Here is a 22769-nt window from a genome sequence, read left to right on the forward strand (position 1 = left end):
GTTAGTGTTTTTCCCATACTTGTACTAGAACAACTACATTAAAAAGTAGAACAGTAGAACTTGTTATTTCAAGGCTTTAAGGTCCAAATTCTACCTTCAGATTCACACGCACATTTTCCATTGTCTGCAATGGAAACAGATGATGTATAGCTAAGTTAAATTGGTATTCCAGCACTTAAAACTATCCAGCTTTTTACCTCTCTGTAGAATTTCTTTAAAAATTTCTGTAGAAATATCATTACACTCTCTATTGTTTTGTGGATTTCAAATGATGGCTTAAGACATAGTTGATGTCATTTTTCTGTACAGCTGGGATAAGACTGCAGATTTTTCTGTACTGTTCGTTTTCTCAGAATACTGAAAGAGTGCTCTATGTCAACAGATTTTACATTACATACACACATTGATAAAATACTAACAACCTATACTTAGAGAGATGAAATTATGTGTGACAATGGTTTTGCCATTATACTTTTGCATATTGTTGAAAAGAGTACTTTTTAGCCTAAACACCAGCAACATTTTGATCCTAGAAAATCGACATACCCAAAAGTTTAAAATGGCATTTAGCTGACTTCAGGATTTTTGTAGTGTAAATGAGCCTCAGGAAACATAATAAAACCAGACAAAAATGCTGTAAATGGTTTTGTGACCTTGATGCATTTCTTATTTCTTGGTCTTGCTGATCAAGAATAAGCTAGCAGGTAAGAAGCAGCAGCCAATGTTAAGTTTGTCTCCTCCACTGTGGGAGGCCATGTTACAATACGAAGTTGAAAAAATGCTTTAGAAGAGAATTGCTATGTAAGCCTCCCTGGGGATTTACACTCATTAATGTGTGCATGTTAAAAATGGTATTTTCAGTCTATCTTGTGTTGCCTGAGAACCATTTCTATCTTTTAAAATCTGCATTTGTATTATAACCCATAAGTACCTTTCATTTTTGCATTAACACTATAAATACTGTTAGTAATACTAAACTATTTATGTTGACTTATTTGTAGAAAGAAAAATATATTATATGTTTATATATTCTTATAAAGTGAATTAACACTGGAGAGAGGGCTGAGAGGGGGAATAGTGTACAATCACAGCTGATGTGTATTATTGAGCACAAATTCAATGCCTGAAACAAAAAGATAAAGAGAAAAGTGTTTGGTGTTCTTTCAAGCAGTGTCAGATGACGAGTCATAGGATGCTGACACTATGAAGTTGCCAGTATTGGAGTGACTTGCCATGGACTGGGCAGCCTGCTGGCTCAAGTTATTGCAGATCAGCACCAGCTGGTTGCTCTGAGCTTCTGAGAGGGTGCTGCAGCTCTGGTAGACACTGAAGTTGGTCTTGCGGCCAGGGATGTTCCCTTTCTCACACATTGTCTTCACCATCTTGGCGAGCTTGTTTTTCCCCAGGGCTTGGCAGTTGTACCAGTGAAGTGCAGCCAAGTTGACAACGGGTTTGATGGACAGGTAAAAAGGCGCGTCCTCGTAGCGCATGGCCGGAGGGCGCCGCTGGGCGTACTCCTTGTAGTCCTGCACGGGGCAGGTCTGCGGGGAGTGCTGCGTGGCATACACCCGCGAGTCCGTCCCGCCTCTCTTGCTCTTGGCACTCACATCCCCGTTGTCTGGCCCCATCCACTCCAGGTACTCCAACCCAGTCTCTGTTACTCGCAGCCGGATGTCTCCCCACTTGAGGGTGGACCCGTGGAAACCTGTGCAGTGTCCAAATGCCTTAGTGTTGTTCAGCCACACTAGGTTCAGAAGCCCTTCAGGATTGTACCTGCTCAATAAGCCTCTTTTGCGCAGGATAAGCTCATCAGCAAAGGTAAGCTTCATGGATTTGTGTGGCTTGTTTCCTTTGCCTTTACACCTCAGCTCTATCTGCTTTTGCTTTAGAGCTTCCTGGGACCTCTTGAACTCCTTATCCCTTGTAATACTGTATCCATACCTGTGCTCTTTGAGATACCGCTCCAGTCCACACTGATAGTTGGCCAGACTGTTTGGCTCATATTCAGACCCATCCTTTTGTCTGGCATCCACAAAGAAGGATGCAAGATAGGCATCAAGCTCTTTGCAGGGGATGACATAGATCTCACGGGTCTCAGAGGGGTACTTGGAAATGAGGAATTCTCGGAAATTGCGGAGAGCAGTCTGTGTGCTGCGAATGGTCTTCTCATTCTGCTCCCTGCTGAGCTCTGCTGCTCTCTCATCCTGGTCTGGAAGAGGAAGAATGGGACAGAAAAGAGAAAATAGAAGCAGTGAGTTTATGTGATGCACTTTTCCCTAAAACAAATTTCCTCAAAAAGGAAAGAACTCAAATTCACAAAGAGCACTGGTAGGCATCTTTACATACCTGTCACATGACTGAAAAGCCCAACTTCAGTTTAACAAATGACATACTATATGATACAAAACTAAGTGAGCTCCTCATGACACTGGGGCACAGTTTTGTGCATGGACATTTATGAAAAGCACTGAGATTAAAGGCAATAGGCTTTTTACAACTAGGCAAAGTGGAAGGATTTTCCGTGGATCCCAATGTTGTGTGCAAGGCTCAGACTCAGGAATAAGCCCACTTTGAATTGTTTCATTTGTGAAATGAGAGGTTGTACTGGTTACATTTTTTTCCCTAGGAAAAAAAAAAAGAGCTAAAGCATCATATTTATGATGGTAATACTTGTCTTTAATCAGATACATTTTTAAAGAGTGAAATAAATATAGCCAGAATGAACAGTACAAAATAAGGCAGCACATCCAAGAGAAATGGCAGGTAAAATTACTACAGAACAATGTGCAATTTACAAATGTACAAGAATAAAGAAAATATAGTCAATATGTTCACATCAGAAAACATGGAAAAAACCCATGATTACACAGCCTCTCTATGTCATCAAACTGTATCTTGACAGAACAAGTACAATTGTCTTTTCATTTTGCTGAAAAATCAAATTCTAGAAACAATTTTATATTCAACAGGCTATCCTCATAGATCCTTACAATCAACAACATATCAAAACACAATATTCAGATGCTACCACTATGATAGCTGTTACTGACAGCTGATTTTCTGGCTGATCATAAGAGAAGCATAAAAAGGAAAAGCTTTAAAGCTACAGATATTTTTAAGGACAGTTTTCTTGGCATGTGCAAACTGTCGGTTTGAACAAGAATGGAGCTCAAAGCATACAGGTGGGATTCTGAATGTGATAAATCTTAATGGTTTTAGAAAATTAAAAACAAATGCAAAGAAGGAAAAATTCAATTATTTAAATATTTTCTGGAATTGTATGTAGAACACTTTTGTCTCTCTTCCACTTAACAAGCAGAAGAGGGGAAAAACTCCAAGCTCTTTTCTATTTGGTCTCCTTGCAAAACCCATACATTCTGCCATCCTTTTAGCAGTGCCAGAGCAACCTTCACCAAGTGTCTCCCACCCAAGATACACACACAAAGTGATATGAGACCAGGTGAAGTTCCCATTGCCTCTCTGCCAATCAGGTCAAGCTTATGTCAGGCTGTGTAGCACACTCATGACTTTGCACACTGTTTAGACACACAAAGCCATGGATGTGCTACATGCAAGCCGATTAGCAGGGGAGAGGGCAGCAGGGAAAGGAAGGCAGACTCTCCTTCCCTACCCCACCTGCAGGGTTCCATGCGGTGCAGAAACACTGGTGCAGAGCTGGGCAGCTTCTCCTTCCACCAATCTACAGAGTGCCTCTCAGGAAAAGTTCACCCCATCACCTCCATACCACATCTGCAGAGAGAGGCACAGGGAATGACTTGCCCCAGGACCTCCCAGCAGGACAGAAGCAGGACTGAGCTTATAACCCTCATGATCAGGCCCTGTGTCTTCAGAGAGAGGCATCCTGCATCCACACCACTCACCCACTGAGAGGGGTTTCTCAAATACACTGCAAAGCACAGAGAAGTGAGCATCTGCAACTGAGGCCTTTGGGGGCTTCTGCAGGCAGGAGAAAATGCTGCTACAAAGGACTGAGGTTTGCTTGAGCTGTGCTCCAGGGGAGCAAGAAAGGTCACCTGCCTGATTCAGAGACTCATTTTAATACTGATGTCAGTATCAAAGAGCTCTTCAAAGCCTACAGGGAAGCCTCATGCTCTAGGCAGTGTACATAATAGATCCTTTTAGTGTGGCTAGATGTAGGCTGAAAAAAAGAGACAGCCCTGTTCAAAGCTCCAAAACAAACATTTATTCTGGTATTTTGTTCACTGCACCCACCACCACTTGTTATAGAACTGCGTAAGTAATGATTGCTTTGACTGACAGCCCACATCCTAAGTTCTATTTCAATATAAACAGCACATATAATGGCTCAATTTTATAAATGTCATCAATCACTTCTTCTTAGAGGATAGCCTGTCACAACACAGCAGTGACACCCAGTCAGTCATTTATGTTACAACATATTTCCTTAATCTGCAAAGGAAATTGCCCTATCTGCAGTGAATAGTTATAAAACCCATGCTGAATTAAAGATTCCCCCAACTTACATTATGAAAACAGTACCCCAGAAACACTGCATTCCTGCACTGGTTTGTTGTGAGCTACTTCACATGGCAGGTGGGAAACATTAAAAAAGAATGGGTCAGGTTATCCTGCAGCCACATCAGGAGAGCTACCTCTATTTTGGTGAATCCAAGCTGAAGTAGTAGTAATGGATTATTCTCCTCCTACAAGACCACTCAAATATTGGTGGGGTATCATGTAACATGGCATGAATGTGGGGAGTTTCCCATGTAACAGTTCCCAGATGTTTGCTTTGTCTCACTTTGCTGATCTTGCTGAATAGAGACCAAAGCTCTTATTAATGTTGTGTGGAGCTGGTAGAAACTACTGGGAACACTGGTGGGGGTCTACACTAATTCCTTGACTGCTGCAATCAGAAGCTTATTTGCTCTTGAACTTGAACTACTCAGTGTATCATCAAGTCTTCAGTATCCATGGGTTCCAAAACTGGGTAAAAGCACTGAAAAAAAAGTCATCAAGTCCTCCTAGAAAACACTTCTATATCAGAACATCCCCAAGCTGTAAGCTGATGTGGGATAGAAGAACAGGGAGGTGTTATATATGCTTCCACCTTTCTTACAGTCTTCTGTATGTCTCCATTGTAAGGCTCGAGGAATACAAATACTCTTGTGGTACAGTCTTATTTCTCTCAGCTTGTTGGTCAGAACCAATCAACCAAAAATTACTGTCATCATTGATCTATGAAGCCAAGCTACCCTTACTGTCTTTTTCTTGTCATAACGCAGTCTTTGGAACTGGTAGTACTGTTACCCCTGTTTTACAGATCACAAGCAGAAGCATAAAAAGTAGTGGAGATACACTATTTTTCAGATGCATCACTGCACAAGGGACCTGGTTATGGGTCTTGTGTTTCTTATCATATCCCACACCACAGTTTCATTTCCAAGAAAACCAGAGTGTGGCAGAAAAAGACAGTAAAACCCACCTTACTGGGGGGTCCAGGGAAAACTCCCAACTATGAGTTTGAAAAGGTGATGAGTACTTAAGATGTTCTAGTTCAAATGAAGTGAAAGAGATAAAGTGACCAGGCAGAGATTAAACAGAAAAACTAGTGGGAGCAGATGTCCCAGGCTAGCCCATGACCATCGGATGATCTCTCCCACAGAGGAACAGCTGTTTTCTGATCTTTTCATAATCTGATTTTAACACAGCCAAGACCTAATATTATCAACAGAGTTATCAAACTCAGGCTTGTTTTAATTTCAGCTCACACACATACACACACTTGGACTCCTTGGAAAGGATGTAACCTCTGTAATTACATATGGCAGGAGGAAAGGCACTTGCTTTCATGACAGACAGATACAGATTGTTAATGTTCAGAGAGCATTCGCACATCAGTGGGAGTCACAAACCTGAGTTATTATTGCAAAAAGTCTTAAACTCTGCATATGTTAAGCAGTGAGATCTCACAGATGTACATTAAAAGTAAGGTGGGTTTTCTTGATGGTAATCACATCACCAGCTGAGTCTTCTCTGCCAAATTTTTGTCCTTCCTAGGAAAATGCCTCTGCAGCAGGCCTGCTTCCACCAATATGCTTTCATTCCAGTGAAAAAGCATAGTTAACCACACACAAGGCACCACATATCTCTATTCTGGAGCGAAGTGCCCTCTCTCCACTCCCCAGCTCCTTGCAGGTTGGCTCTTGCCCCTCTTTTTTGCAGTTTTGCAGTTACTGAAAAATAGTGATATCCAGCCTTTGGGCCGTGGCAATACACAGCCCATTAAAACAGCTAAGTAAACCACAGCCTACTCCTACCATTTTCTCCAGTCCCCTCCTGTTTCAAGAAGGAATCTATAGGCAAACAACACTCTCAAATCTACAGTCTCAGTGAGCAGAGGTCACGCTGTTGTGCGAGGCAGTTATGGTCAAGTCACATGGGGAACAGCTGCATGAGCCTCTGACAAATGTGTCCCCTGGAAGCCATGCTACTGCTGCCCTGTCAGAACCAGCTGAATGCCACTGTCATACCACAGCATCCCAGAATATTAGTACTTGTTCTGCATGCCAAACTTAGAAAGCTGACAGCTGGTTTTCACCATATCACAAGAATAAACCAGTGAATACCATTCTCATGTCTTGCTGCCAAAAATGGGGGTGAGGGTAAGAGCAGAAGGTGTCCATAGCAGAAGTGCCTCTAAACACTTGCAGAAACATCCTGAGATTAAGTAGAAGAAACTGCTTCTGTATTTTTTCTTGAATGTCTGCCCTACCCCTCTGATGTTGTTACTAAATTCTGTTTAACAGTTAAAGTTTCCCTGTTCGCACTATATTAAGTTTAACTCTATTTTAACATTTAAAATGTTAAACTCTATTTTAACATTTTCAGAAAAGGCTTTCATTGGCATGTAAAGTCTGTCATATTAGAGAATTAATTAGTATCCACTTATGAAAGACACTACGTTTTTGGCCAAAAAAATTATACTTCTCTTCAGTTAACCTGCTCCAATGAAACTATATGCAAAATGCTTTATGATTCTAAAATTATAAAGCTTTAGATTATATCAAAGGAAAAAGGACATGGACTGCAAACAAATGAGTATGTAAATATTTATTCATAGGTATTTCCATGAAGTAAAGTCACCAAATAGGCTTTAGTCACCTGTACGTTTTTTGCAAAGTATAGAATGGCCTGATAATGAATGCTCACTCAGACACTAGAGCTGATTTCCAGTTTGTGCTCTCTTTCACTACTTTCTCACAAGAGCTTCAAAAGATTTGAGACGCAGTTTGACTGCTGGTAAAGCCAACAACAAAATACAGATCGATATTAAGGGGACTTCTCCACAATCCTTAGATGTCAGAAAACCTGTGGCTATGACAAGGGATTAAGAAGTTATGTTCTCTTACGACTGACTGTCTCACCAGTATTTTTGGGTTTTTTGCAGTGGATAGAGCAATTGCTAACGAACAGTGCAAAACAGCAGCACTGTTGGAACCCCAATTTTTACAAGGCTACCTTCCTTCTCTACCTGATGCATGTGGCATCCGAGCCATTCGAGCACAAAGGTTCTAAAAATGCATTTTCTAAATAAAAAGTGTTCCTATTGGTTCACTTATTCTATTCAGCTATGTTCCTATCACTTCACTTCATCTGTCTGGTTTTGTTTTCCTCATGGTAGTGGAAAAGAGAAGTGCTGCATTCTAGTTTTACCTGGCATTTCCCTTCTTCCACTGACCAATTTCCATACAGTTTCCTATCTCCTTTTGAAGCTGTTCTGAGATGCACCGGCACGAACTGCTGCCATGCAAAGTGGGATGTATTTCCCGTGCATCCTGGGATATTTACCCATATTCAACCTCCATTTGACAGGAAGAAGTATACCAACTCCAGCTCTCCCAGGCTTGCCCAACACTGCAACAATGCAGAGCAGGATGATTCAGCTTGGATGCAACATGGAGAACAGCAGAAACAGAAAATATTTTGAGAAACCCATATATCTGGTACATAGGTGATGTACAGGCAAAATATACTCATCTGGCAGCTGGAGTAGAATCTGCTATTTTATCTGGCTCATTCCAAGTCAGTCACCTGGCCTGTAACTAACCCTGCAACCATCTCCAGGTCTACATGCCACGCCTCATCCCACTCTTATTTCCATAGCTACTATCTTTACAGGAGGTGTATAAAAATAAATTATTTGGACCTTTATATAATTGACATTTAGAGACTCCTTCATAGAGGTGGAGGATATAAAAGTCACACTTAGAATCTTCAATACTACAAACCCAAAACCATTAGAAAACTTTTTTAAAAATGTGAAACTCCATTCCTTTCAAAATAACTGACAAAACTTCCTTCAACAATATTCAGCTCTAAGATCTAAATTCTGCTCTTTCAGAGCTCAGGTTTAACAAATCAGGTTGTTTGGTGAAATTGTAATGCTGATGGAGTAGGTAAGTGGGAAAACATTACCTATAATGTGAAGCTACTGTCAGCTGTATATTGAGCATGTATCTTTGTATTCAGCCATATAATATTCTAATAATTCCCAATAGTTAATGGCTAATGCCATTAGAAAACTCCAGATACTGGTTTCAGCTTAAAAATAAAGAGATACTTTTTGATAATTATTTTCTTCAGATTAAATATTTAACTCTGGAAAACAGATTTTTTTTTTTTTTTTTTTTTTTTTTTTTTTTTTTTACCCAGGACGTCTTAGCAACATAAAGAAAAGTTGCCTATTCAAAGTACGTTGGTTACTTAATGCTTTGTGGCAGAAGCAATTAAAGGAATGATGGTAATGCTCTACACTACCCTGAGAACTGGAAGCTGGGTAATGCACACAGAAGAGGACCTGGCTCAGCATGACTCTGGAAAGTGTTGCATACATACACTCTGCAGAGTATCAGTTTTTCTCCCAAGTAAGTTTCCAATTCCATAAAGCATATTATAAGTGTGTTCTGGATTGGTGTCCCTATGCTTAAGTACCTGCTTATGTAGACATCAATTGGACTAAGTCATTATCTGTATAGAAGGTGGAACTGAATAATATTTATATGTATACAGTGACTTGATTCAAACGCTGAAAAGAGGAAAGAAAAGAAGAAAAAAACAAAAATGAGGAGAGTAAAACTGTAAAGATTTTCACACTTCCTTTATTAAATTAAGTTTATAGTTTGAAAATTATACTGTTCTCATTGCAAAAGATCCACTTCTGGCATAACAAAACCAAGAGTCTATATTTTTGTTAAGTCTTCCATCTTTCCGTGCACCTACAGAAAAAGCCAGATTTATAGATGTGCAAGCAGATCTCAGAAGCAGTGATTGCTTAGCCAGAAATTTAACTACTGGGCTGGTTTGCACAAAATCACAGGTATAAATTTATATAGCATTTTGGAATATTTGGCACACTGGAATTTTGTGCCTCTCTGCAGTTGAGAGCCCTGTGGAAGAAGAATGAGAAACAGGGCCATTTCAGTTCAGTTTTCTCTGAGAAGAATTTTAATGTAAAACATGCAAAACATGCCACCTCATTTCACCAGAGGCTTAGCATGTTCTCAGCTACAATGTAGTGCCAGTTTTAATGTCATCACATTTAAGAAAAACCTTTAATAAGTATAGCTGAGAAAGCAATGCAAGAATTCTGGAACAAATAAGGCAGGGCTATGAAATTTGCCTGCTTTTGGTTCACTCTAGACAGCAACTGAGAAGCAGAACTGGGAAATATGAGAGAAACAAAGATGAGGGGGAGAGAAGAGAGAGTAAGAACAAAGAAGATGGAAAAAAACATAACACGAAAGAGAGAGATTAAAACCAGATGAGAATCCTCATCATCTGAAATCTAATTTATATCCATGTTTCAAAATGAGTCAGTCTAACTGGGGCAGCAAGCAGAGAAACAAAGAAAAGGAGAATGTAATAAATATTTTATTACATTAATCATAATAAGCTGCACTTTAAGTCTTGGCCAAGGCATATTCTTAAATCAAGCTGAGAATGTGAGCAGTTTCAGACTTAAGAGCATGAGGCCCACATGACTGTAATTAACATAATAAATCATACTGTGAAACTCTCTACACAGGCTGACAGCACTTGGTTGATATATTGCTTATTAAAGACTGCAGACATTTTTCCTCTATTTTATTAAAGTGCCATTGGTAGTGAATAAAAAAAGTACCCCTTCCTATTCTGCCTGAACTATCTACTAGTTCAGCCAGAGGAAGAGGAAATGTGTTGGCAGGCCATGGCATTTACTTCTGGTAATAGAGATTGCAGCACATGGACTCCAAAGAACTGCATTTCAATATTTTTTCTCTTACCATTTTTGACTTAGTAAAGTACTCCACCTTCCTTGTTAGAGATCTTGATGTATGATTTCTGAAATTCTCTGTTGGTGATTTTACCCAGGCAGACTAATTTGTTTTTACCTTTCCCTGTATATTGTCCAGTAGGAGTGAAGTAAGCTACAAAGGACATAAATTCAATGAAGAGCTCATGATTTACAAATCTGCATAAAGAATTTCCGTGCACACTTTGAATAGACATATTTCTTTTGTCTTCACTGGCTCAGAAAGTAGTATTTGAGGAGCAGCTCTTTACATAGTTCTCCAGAGACAATGAAGTCTAACACTTCAAGTGAAACAGCTTCTAAGGTATATTTTTAGCCTGCTTTTCTGTTTTGTGCTGAATTCTCTCCTCCTCACACTCTAGAAAAAATGACAACTGAGCTTTAATTTAACCTTTACAAACACAACTCTCATCACATTAAAGGGATGGAAGTTTAAAATGCAAAGGTCCTATAAGACTGGGGAAGACTCTGCTAGGCAGAGGGCAGAGACATGAATACATCCCAGCTTTTGGAAGGAGGACAGCCCTCAAGCATTAGATACTGTGATAGGCAGCTGCTCACACACACTGGCTGACCAAAGATCTCTTTATTCCAGACTAGCCATGGCATGCCCATGCATTTGCAAAGACAAAGGCTCCCAGGAGGTGCAGGAGCAGCTGGAAATTTTGCACAGTGAGGAGACAAACCTGCAAGAGAAGCGCATTCATCAATAGCTGGACTGTTGTCCATGACACAATTAATTTCTTTCTGTCCTTGGATACATGTTTAAACCTAATTTATCATAGTTTGACTGAGTAAATATTTAGTCACATTTTGCAGCTCTACTTGAGTAAAGTCTCCTTAAGTAAAATGAGGTGTTTCAGATGTTTTCTAGCTGTGTACACATTCAGGAGAATATACACAAATTACATACCTCTCTGCTGCTCAGAATATTGTTATTATTTCTCTTCTGTATTTACACTGCCAAAATTTTCCTGTCAGGATTGTTATTTCCATAAAAATAATTTGTTCTTCTATACAGGATATGAACAATCAGTTCCCTTGCTACTGAATGAGTTCATACCAAAACTGACTCGAACCAATTATTATAAGAGGTGACATGGGACATAGTTTAATGGATGTAATTGGGGATGTGTTATACACATACATGGATATTTTAATAGACACCAGCACAATAAACAGTCTGATGTATTTAACAATTCTGTAAGTGAATGGTAATGGGACAAGTTATTGTCAAACTGTAAGTTTTTCCTCTTTCTGAGGACTATCTTAAGGGGCGGGGGGAAGGGAAACAGAGGCATAAAGCCAATTCTTTATATAGAGAGGAAAAATAAAATGGCTAGGAATAGTGTTTCTGTCTGTTATTTTGTTTCCTTAGATTTATAGTCATAAGAGAAATGAAGTCCCAAAAAAAATGCAACACTCCATCAAAGGACAGAAAGAAACTCCATAATGTGGCATGTCAACATGACTGAAGGTCAGAGCCCATAGCAATCAGGAGAGGCCTCCAAGTTGTGGACAAAATGAAATTGCTTCCATACAAAAATATCAACGCTGCTCTGCCTCATTCATACTGCTTGACCAGTCACTGTCAGAAAGCAGAGATGAGGAACATACCCAGTGAAAAGAGAAATGAGTGTAAACATAAAATCAAAACAAGCTGTTCAAGGATCAGAGATTACCATTCTTATTTTTCACAGGCTTGATCTTTGGGTACAGGTTTCCTGATTGAAGTAATACAGCACATTCAGCTGTTGCACTGAGGTGATGTGACCTGGAGTAGAATAGTTCAGAATACATTTTTTCCTTCTCTGAGCAAAACAGAAAATTGGCCTTTTTCTTTCATTTTTCCTTCCCAAGTACACAGTAGAAAGCAACTGATTAAATATTATCAATCCATTGTTGTATGGTTTCAAGTATGAAGACTTTCATCATGAAGACCTATGAAGTTAATGAAAAGCTATAACAGCGCACAGTGTCATTGCGATAGTCACCCTCGGTTCAATCAGCAGGAACACATGCAGAATTTCCCTTTGTGTATGTGCATTTACTGTTCAATTAGAGTTAAAGGGATTAACAGGTACGTATTAGAAGTTAGATGCAGCCAATGCACTTAATGATCAATGTATAACTAAGCAAAGTTTTACTCAGACTCAGCAGGGTTCTCAGCAGCACTTTTCAAAAGACACGCATACAGCCCCACCGCCACTCCCACCATGGGCAGGACTTAGTGGGAACCATGACCTGGGAATTGCCGTATCTAACACAACATTTGTGTCATAAGCAGCATTCTTCCATTTTTAAAGGGCAGCAGACAAAAGTACACTTATTTGGGACATGAAAATGCAGTTCCGCCACACCGTTCCACTGAGGCCACCAGCCACATTCAAGCTGTTAAAAACAACCAGTGCTGAGAGCAGCTTTCCTGTGACCATTCTGTGGAGTGTCCCAGCAAGAACAAGTCATCAGGTAAAGGAGCCGTTCCACTTTCTCTCCCTAGAGGCTTTGATTTAATAGTCTGTTTCAACACTTCATGGAATGGGCATATGCTTCATTTAAGCATACTTTATCAAAGAAAGATAGATTTCATGTTTCACTGTTTCCAGGATCTGAATTTTTTAGCAAGTACTGCTCTGTGCTGTGCCAGCCACAATAAAATACCTAAAATATATTCTGTTTTCTTTTCTGGAAAAATTCAAACAAGGATTTCTGTATTCCAAATTTTTCTCTTGCTCAGAGAGATAGAAAATACACTCAGATATTTTTACTGATCTGTTTCATGTTCAAGCAGATTCTAGGTTCACTGCAAGCACAAAAATAGAGATGACATGACAGAAGACTCACTAAGAGGGATACAATTTAGGTATGAAGAAAATGAGTAGTCACTGCATGCTGGCTTCACAGAACAGCTTATGCAAAAATGCCATATTCCCATCACTGAGACAGGTGAAAACAGCTCTCCCCAAAGTCTACTAATGTTAAAACCTTAGATCTTGAATACAAATGTGAAGTAGTCCTTCTGTAGGTATAGAATCATTGAATCATGGAATCGTTAAGGTTGGAAAAGACCTTTAAGATATCAAGACCAACCACCCAGCTAGTACAATCACCATGTTCACCACTAAACCATGTCCTCAAGCACCATATCCACACTGTTTTTGAATAGTTTCACAGGGATGATGACTCTACCACTTCCCTAGGTAGCCTGTTCCAATGCTTTACAGCCCCTTAGATGATGAAATTTTCTCTAATAGTCAACTATAACCTCCCCTTGTGCAGCTTGAGGCCATTTCCTTTCATCCTGTCATTTGCCTGGGAGAAGAGATCACCACCTACCTGGCTGCCCAGGCTAAACAACCCCAGTTCCTTCAGCTGCTCCTCATCAGACTTGTGTTCCAGATCCTTTCCCAGATTTGTTGCCCTTCTCTGGACATGTTCCAGCACCTCAATGTCATTCTTGGAGTGCAGAGCCCAAAACTGACTACAGGATTTGAGGTGTGGTCTCACCACTACTCAAAACAGGATAATGATCACTTTCTCAGCCCTGTTTAGCCAGCCTCACACAAAGCAGAAAATCACTCTCAGAAAGTGTCCTGATCTAAACCATAAAGACCTGTGTTCCCCTTTTCTGCCAGCATCCCATCTGAAGTACAAAAGTAAAGTGACTGTCTGAAGCCTTTCCAGGGCCAGCATCTCTCTTGGCTCCTGTGTTGCATCTCCTCTGCAGATCCAAATCTGACCCTTGTTTCTTTTTTCCTAAAGACTCACAAATTATAAGCTGAAAATAGCTCCAAAATGAAACAATTGCAAAGACCACACAAAGGAACTGATCTCTGATCAAAAGCACCATGTTAAATAATCTATTTCCTAAAATTAAAGTGATGTTTAGTACAGATGTGTCCAATTTTTTTTATTCTTTCCTGTATGTTCCCGGACAGATGGAAGCAGCAGAGGCATTATTTTCTTCTTTTATACAACAGTATCATAAAACAGAGCACTTCACACAAAATGTTGCCTATTTAAGACACCCTAGAGAAAGGGAGAACATAGTGTCTCAATTATGTTGGTTTGCAAAAGTGATTGTTTTCTACTCTTCATTGTGCATTCTGTTTTTTGCTGTTCTGAGTTTCATGTTAGGGTATTGGGGGACAGGGTATATTCCTAGGTTTAAAATCAATTGTGATGCTCCAGAACACAACCATTCATTGAAATGGGCAGTTTGTCTTCTGATATCACACACCATCTTCCTTAATACTATTCATGTTATGGTACTTGGAATGAAAAATATATATTTAAATGAAGAGTCAATAATTTTCAGTGATGCGATTCCTCAATGCAGAACTCCAGTGAATATTCTCAACTGTTTATCAGCTGAACTTGGCATGTTTTACAAAACTAATCCTTAAAAACTGCTGGGGCCTGGCTGCAATAGTCCTTTCCCTCCTAGCTGCAGGCAAATAACTTTCACAGATTGTATGGAAACAATCATTCTTTCACCTTCCTCCATTACACAAGATTAGCAGGCCTGTGCACCTTTTATTGAAGGAATTCAACAGAAAGCCCATCATCCCCAAACACCTCTCACACCAATCTACTTTCAGTATGAATACTCATGAATGGTTTCCTCAAAGAAGTATATATATCTGTATCTATATCTCCAGTAAGACTGCTACCAGGAGATGTCTCTTTGTGCTGCAGGTAGTTCCACTCAGAGGAGGTCTGTGGTGAAAAGAGACAAGCCCTTGACATCAAGGAAAGCAGCATCGTAATTTTTTGCATGTTTAGGTTTGTGATAAATACTTAGTATTTAGGACAACTTCTACATGACAAAGCCAATTGCTGATTATACAAAAAGGCTGACATGAGCTTTCTGTGTCTGAAAGGAATCTTCACTAAAGAAAATAAATGGGAAGTCCTGAAAGGTAATTGATACATTCCTTAAGCACAGTGAAAATCTAAAGATATTGTAATAATTGATGAATTTTCATTTCTGTGTTCTTCTGCAAACAGAACAGCTGTAGAAACAGCTGCATAAACAACTCTTGTATTACAGTTGTTAGTACTACAGGTTCATTTCTTTTTTAAAAGTACGCTTGTCATGCTGTGCACCCAGATGATAAAAGCAATTACACAACTACTCTGCCAAGGCTAAACTGTCCTCTTTATGCTACTGTCCTGCTTTTAAACAGAACTCGCTTGTAATATTATAATGATAAGTAATCATTGCCTAGACTTCTAGAATAAAGATGTCTAGCTAGACTTCTAGAATACAGCCCCCAAAACATTAGATTATAATGTAACAGCATTTAGATGAAGATAATTGAAGGCAGGAGAGGGCTTGCAAATCACTGCTGCAAGATCAGGTGATTAATCATGTCAATAGCTTTTTTCTGATACTTACAACTATAATGATGTAATTTGTAATTTTAGTCTTTTAAATAAGCCAGGCCCTAGCAACTAAAAAAAAAAAAAGCTATATTTTTTGTAATTATGTATCTCAGCACTTACTATTTCTAGTCCATCGACTAGAGCAGCAATAGATATCCATTATGGGACCTAAAGAGTCACCAGTGGACTCTGATCTCTTCAGTACAACACAAAGAGAAGAGACAGTCTCACCCCTACATATATTTAAGTGGTCACTTGACCACATTCAGCAGAACACGTCCCTGCAGATAGGCTTCAAGCAGTCACTTCAGCCAAAACTCATCAACTATGTAAACCACAAGTACAGAGATCAGCAGTTATTTAATGTTCTTGGAAGAACACAATTTAAATAAGAGTTTTATAAATTTCTTTTGATGTGATTATTTTTCTTGTGCTACTTGGCACGGTTCCACTGGGCTTGAAATAATTACAACAAGGATTAATTCTGCCTTTCTGTATGCTTTATATACACCCCTAAAAAGGTGTTATTTTTTCTTGTTTGCACTTCTTTGGAATGTGCGAGGCTGACACTTTTTTTTTAATAATAAACAGTGATTTAGAAGTTAGAGCTAAATCTAGTCAAAACTGTCAGTTCATAAGGTGTGAAGAGACTCCTTTCACCTCGAAGTTTTGTAACATTTTGATGCTCATCCAACAGCTCCTAATCCACAAATCTTATATGAGAATCTTGGTTCTCATTTAATTTAAACTCACACCATTGCAGACATTGCAGACAGAAAGAAGAGGGGAAAGGGAGATATCCTACTTCTTCTGATTAGAGAGAAATACTTAAAATATTCCACTAAGCGCTCTACATCAATACCCAACAAGTCCCAGATGCACTCCATTTTATAATGGTCATGTTCAGACAGGGACTTTTATGAACGCCTGTAACCTACAGGGATATCCACACTGTTACAGCAAATGAAAGAATTGAGAGGATCTCAGAGCAGAGACATGAGAGCCAGGAAGGCTCTGCCCTCAGCACAGACCAGCAATCCATCACAGCTCACATTCAAACACAGGTACTTTTGATAACCAGAATGCCAGGACAGTGAGCAGCACTATGAGAGGAGAGGTGCTTGTGGACACTCTTTCCCTTCCACACTCTGAAAATGCCTTACACATAAAACAAGCAGTCAGGCGATTCAGTGATGGATCCACATGAAGGCAATGTGATGATACACACAGAATGTAATCTGCTATGTCTCTGACAGAAGCAACAACCCCAGTCAATACTTCAAATGATTTTTTATTTTGCTCTGCTTACTACTCTGTATTTAGCATCGTTTGTACATAGTTTGTTGGATATCTTTTTTTTTATCATGAGACTCTTTGCCCCTGTATTTGTAGTGATGCACTAATGTTGAATCAGACATGTCCTGCTGCACTGTCTTGTTAATACAAAACATATCTTCAGCCTCAGTCTTCAAGTGGAAATTCAGTATTCTTGACAAATTCTTCGGCAATTCTGTTTACAAAGTAAATCCTACATCTCTCAGAATCAAAACTTGTGTTCATTCAAAATAAGCCCTGTCCTTCTCTGAGCCACAATCTCCTTCCATAGCCCTCTGCAATAACACTAAATCATTTCCATTCCTCATTTTAGACATCCAAATGTCACTAATTGACTTTCACCATCTATGGGATTACTATCCGCTGTGTCCGGTATAAAAGCAAGGATGTGTCACTTAAGTAAAGCTCAAGTTGTATTTCTTGCTGGTTGGGTTGCAGTCTTTTTGGATAACTTAAATAAGGCCTTAGTCCTGTAGATCTTAGACCATACACCACCAGTTCTAATGGGACCAGAAGCAAGGCTTCAGATATTGGAGACAACAAGGCAGAATTTAAATTCCCGGCTCTCTTTCAATTTTGTTTAGTTAAGTAGGCACTGAGTCTATAAACTAATAAAAGCTCTAGACTTTTTGACCTTTTTAGACTTTTTTTTTTAAATTATTTTTTTTTACACCAGAATGTAAAAGACTCACATCTGTCTGTTTAGGACAGAAAATTTTAACACAGGATAGATAAACATCCTCTTGTAGTTCAGTATTGCTCAAATTTTGTAAATCATGCACCGCTTTCAGTATATCACTCTTCATTAGCAGACAATGTAACAAAATCACTGTCAATGAGCACCTAGTCTTTAATCAAACTCCTACATTTTATCTGCAAGAATATGCTGTGCATCTGTAATAAATTTAATTTCCAACATTGCCCATCTTTTTGCAACTTGAACATTTAATAATGCCAGCTCTTCTTTCCCGAAGGAGAAGGCTCTATGGAAATGTGGGACTTTGCTCACGTATCAAGTTTTAGTCATTTGTCAATCAGTTTATCTTCATTAAAATGCCACTACCTCTGAGTAAAATAACAGCATGTGACACCAACACTGGACCAGTCTGAGGAGAGGAATTGTGTAATGCTTTTTTGGAACAGCAAAAGAAATTTAACCACTGAGAACATAACTTAATAAACTGGAATTTGGACAGCACTCTGAAAACCCATCACTGTCTATGCAAAAAGTAAAGCACTTGGAGGTTCTGAGGGTTGATTTAGGCAGTGGGAGTAATCCACGTGCAATCCCACTTTGCCCTCAAAGTGAGACACTAGACATGGACCAATCCTGTTTTTGAAATTATATAAATGCAGAAGTGTTGTCCTGCCTCCATTCTTGTAAGGTTTAACTCTAAACAGTAACAACTGCTGACCTTGTTTAGCTTCTGAGGACCTGGCAAAAACAGTTGAAAGAAGCTTGGATTTTTTAATGGATCTGTTGAAATATCTCTCCCAGATAACACACACTTAACATGAAAAATTCTGCTCAGGTTTGTCTTCCATTGTCCCAAATTGCAAGTTTGAGACTTGAGCAAGTTGCAGAGGCAGGCAGGTAGAAACCAGGTATACATATAGCAGTGATAGGTTACAAACCGAGGAAGGCAGAATAAGTACATTTAACACACAATCTGGGTTGAGTGGCATCAGGAATCCTGCCTTTCTCAAATTTAGCAGTGCAGAGTTGGTTCTAAATCAGATGGAGTTTTGCAAAGGAATTTCCATAAAGGATGTTACATGACAGGACTACTGCAAAGCAACATCTCAGAGATGCAGTCATGCAAGAAATGGGTCCTAAAGAAGAATTTGCTTTGCTTTAAGACAATTATCATATCATTAGAAATATAAAATTTCTAATGTTTAGTAGGGTTTTACTTAGTAAAACTGTGTATTTAACTTTGTCTGCTGTTTGACCCGGCAAGAAGATCTGCAGGCTCTTACCAGTTGCAAGATTTAGTAGTTTTCAATCAGATTTCAGGATGTTCAAGCTAAAGTCATGGGTTTTAGCTCTTGCAGTACCTGCCACAGGGACTGCATATAGGCAGTTTTTAGCCCGTTCACTGTTTGTCTGTACTCTGTTTGACCAGGCAGTCCAAGGGCGCAGATGGAGAACTTGCTCTTGCCTTGTCTCCTCCTGGCATGGCACCACTAAAGAAGAAACTGGAAGAGTGAGAACTGTCTGTGCTCAGGCCCAGAGGAAGCTGACAAGTCTGCTCAAGAAACAGACTGAAGACCTGTAGCCAACAGATATTCTCCACATGGGATAATCACTCAGCAGAAGTCAGCTGTTTTAACATGCTCTTTATCCAATAATGTTGATCTGTTTATGCCAATTCTATGTGCTTTGGCAGGAGATGAGAAAAATTATGGACACAGTGTATGGGAATGTTCACTGGGAAAATGGAAAAAACCCATTTCATTATGGATTAAAGTTTTATCAGTTTCATGGTTAAGGTTGTACTGATACTTCTTGTGTCCACAGACTGATCTGACTTATAGATAACTACTTATAGAAGCAAAAACCTCTTTCCTGGTACTGATAACCTGTCTCCTTTGCCTGTCCAGGTCCAACAGTACCCATGTGACAAGGTGAAGGAAACACGAAACTCTCCAACTCTAGGCTACACTGGCTGAGACCCCTTTTTTTTGATTCATCAAGGGGGCATGTCATGTCATCCCTGACCCATGCACACAGCAAGGTCACTGCATGCTCTCTCCCATGACACAACTGTACCCATAATGGACCTTGCAAACCCAGTTCATGTCCTCCCTGACCCATGCACACAGCAAGGTCACTGCATGCTCTCTCCCATGACATAACTGTACCCATAATGGACCTTGCAAACCATTTTGCCTGTGGCTGCAGTACACTTTTTCAGGTGCTGGTGCTTAGTTGGTGCTTAGTTTCTGAATCCCCTCCAGGTGTATGTGGCTTCCATACCTAATGACTTATGTGCCAGCAGGACCCTGATGCAATGCAACATACACACCCCCGCGCTGTACCCTCACTGAGCCAGGCCTGGGAGACCCCCCAAAATGCCTCTACCACCCTTCTACTCCCACCCAGTGTCCTACCTGGCATCAGCTGCACTGCTGCCTCAGGGGTGACAGTGGGCGCTGCCTGGGGCTGCTGCTGGCTGGAGCTGACCTCAGGGTCGGCGCTCACCGAGGGCGAGCCGGCCAGCTCACCACCGGGGGCCAGCTGTGGGGTGGACGGCAGGGTCTCCTCAGCAGCCGCCGGTGGCTCCTCCTGACCAGGCAGCTGTAGGGCTGAGAGGGGGATGCTGATGGGTTTCCCAGCGGTGGTGATGGCATTAGAGCTGCTGGCTGGCACCTGCAAGGCAGCCACAGGGCCACCGCCTGCCCCCCATGCCGGGGAGGCGAGAGGTCCCCGGGGTGGCCGCTGTGCGGCCATGCGGGGCGGGCCAGGCGGGGAGGCACAAGGGCGCGGCAGGTCGGGCTCGGGGCCTGCGGCTGGCTGGGGCACGGTTCTGGTGGGTGCCAGGCAGGAGGGCCCTGCCGGGGGCTGCAGCTTGGGCTTGGACATCTGCATCAGGGCCAGGGCCGGCCCATCGGTGCCGGCCGTCAGCTCCGCGTTGGCCACTATATAGTAGTCCTCAGGGAGCTCCTGCTTGATCTTCTTGAGGAGCACGTCACCGCTGCCCTCGTCGGCAGCCTGGGGCTGGGGCTGGGCCGCGGCTGCCGGCCGCTTGCGGGGGCCGGTGGGAGCACGGTGCGGGTGTGGCTCAAAGTCACTGTCCTCATCGGTGACAGAGGACTCACAGACCATGTCAAAGAGGGTGGCCTCATCCTCGTACTCCTCCACAGGCTCGCCCAGGTCTGACGGCTCACTGCAGTAGGAGAAGTCACAGGAGTCACGAGTGCGGGTGCAATCCAGCTTGGCTTTCCCTGGCCGGCCTGGGTAGCGCTCCAGGGGGCTGGCCTGAGCCTCTGATGGCACCCCCAGCATGCTGGGGCTGTCCGAGTTGAAGCTGCGGCTGTCCTGGAAGCAGACGCGCTCCTGGGAACCAGCCCGGCAAGTGGCAGCCAGGGGCCAGTGGTAGGCATGGCCAGCACTACAGCCCCACATGGCTGTCAGGTTGCCATTGGCCCCCTCGGAAAGCAGGTGCTTGAGGTTGGGGATGAGGCTGCAGATGGTCCCATGGCTGTGGGCCCAGCTCACCAGCTTGGAGAGGTTTTCAGAGGAGGTGTGAAGGCAGTCCTCCATGGTACAGGATCAACAGCGCCTGGCCGCTAGGAAGTCAGCTGAAGACACAGGTCAGATCACAGGGTCTTGGCACTGATGGTCGTGTGTTGCCAAGCTCATATTTACTTCTCACCTGCAGAGAAACAGAGCAAAACCCCACTCTTCAGCACTCCTAAAGCATGACCATATTTGCATGGGAAAATGAAACATTTGTACATTCAGCTAAACCCACCCATTTCACCCGTATCTCATGTCCTACAAAACATGCCTCAAAACTACACCGGGTCTTAGGCAGCCACATTCCTCATTCTCAGAACATCTCTGCAACATACAACTGAAGAGAAAACTGCTTTTCACACAAGACAATTCAGTAACAGTAGCAAAATGATTAGAAGCTTAAATCTCTGACAAAATATAAAAGCAGGCCAAAAGATGGTGATTGTGTGTTCATACCTAGGAAATGAAAATTAAACAAAATCTTAACACATACAATTAATCTTGAACACCAGGGTAGCAATCAAGCACCAACGGGATCTGAAGAAACAATGAAGTTTTACATAATTTATGCAGATTTCTTAACTGAATCAAATATCTCCTTTTCAACTGAATTTAAGAGGTTATCAAAAGGAAGGCTTGAAACTTGAGCTTTCAATACAAGGAATAAACAAACAAGCTCACCTTTCACTGTTCTATACTAATAGTCATCAGTTGCTCAAAGACTTAAGAGACTCTTAAAGGGTCTGCTTTTTATCATACTGTCCATTTTCCAACATCTAAATCATGATTCAGTTCAAGAAAAACTTTTGCCATTTTCATCAAAACTATTTAGAAATTTGCCATACAAGATGACAGCAAAGTCTGCATGTTTTTCTTTGTATACAGCTAATGACAGAGAAGTAATCTCCAGTGACCTCGGACAGCTAAAGTATCTGTGAACTTCTTCTCATTTCTGCAAGTCTGTTTGCAGCCTCTCCCTCACCCTCTCTCTGCTGTGCATTGTGAACATGACCTGCAAGCCTTGGAGTTCCTGTTGTTCTCATTTCACTTTTGTTTTCTTATAGAAAGAAAAGCCCATTACATTTGTCCCAGACCAAATGAAGTATCCATGGCAATGTTATACCTCATTTTATTCCTTGTCTTCACCTACACAAGCATTTTTAGATACAAAATGAACCGCACAGTGGCTAATTGCCCCTGGGGAATGCTTTCCCTAAAAATCAACACAAATTACTACCTGCCTACCTAGTTGCTCCTCAGTCACCTACAGATGAGGTGTTTGCTCTGCTGCCAAGGGAGATGAGGAGGCTGCATTTCAATGATTTTGTAGCTTGCATATCCCTGCCCCTTCACTCCTATTCACCAGGCAAGGCTTGGTCTGTGGAAATCAAAACTGGAAATAAAATACACAAGTACTGCCTATGATTTTCCCCACCCTCCTGGGTTTTTTCACCTCACGCACTGTGA

At 41.1% G+C, this 22769-nt stretch overlaps 1 protein-coding gene across 1 annotated transcript; it reads right to left on the bottom strand.

Annotated features, from left to right (window-relative positions):
- Positions 1–1163: 1163 nt before the first annotated feature.
- On the bottom strand, positions 1164–21326 carry KIAA1958 (KIAA1958 ortholog). The gene is made up of 2 exons (XM_059493025.1): positions 20174–21326; positions 1164–2209 (listed from the first exon to the last, which is right to left on the bottom strand). The coding sequence occupies exons 1-2, from the start codon at positions 21324–21326 to the stop codon at positions 1164–1166; spliced, it is 2199 nt and encodes a 732-aa protein (XP_059349008.1).
- Between the last annotated feature and the right edge of the window lie 1443 nt (positions 21327–22769).

Source organism: Ammospiza nelsoni, chromosome Z, assembly GCF_027579445.1.
Source record: "Ammospiza nelsoni isolate bAmmNel1 chromosome Z, bAmmNel1.pri, whole genome shotgun sequence".
NCBI classification, from domain to species: Eukaryota; Metazoa; Chordata; class Aves; order Passeriformes; family Passerellidae; genus Ammospiza; species Ammospiza nelsoni.

Bases quoted from the DNA above. Each gene is read 5' to 3' on its own strand.
- KIAA1958 (XM_059493025.1), bottom strand. From the start codon at position 21,326: ATGGAGGACTGCCTTCACACCTCCTCTGAAAACCTCTCCAAGCTGGTG. The intron at 2,210-20,173 runs GTAGGACACTGG...TTCCTCTTCCAG, and splicing joins AGCAGTGCAGCTGATGCCAG to ACCAGGATGAGAGAGCAGCA.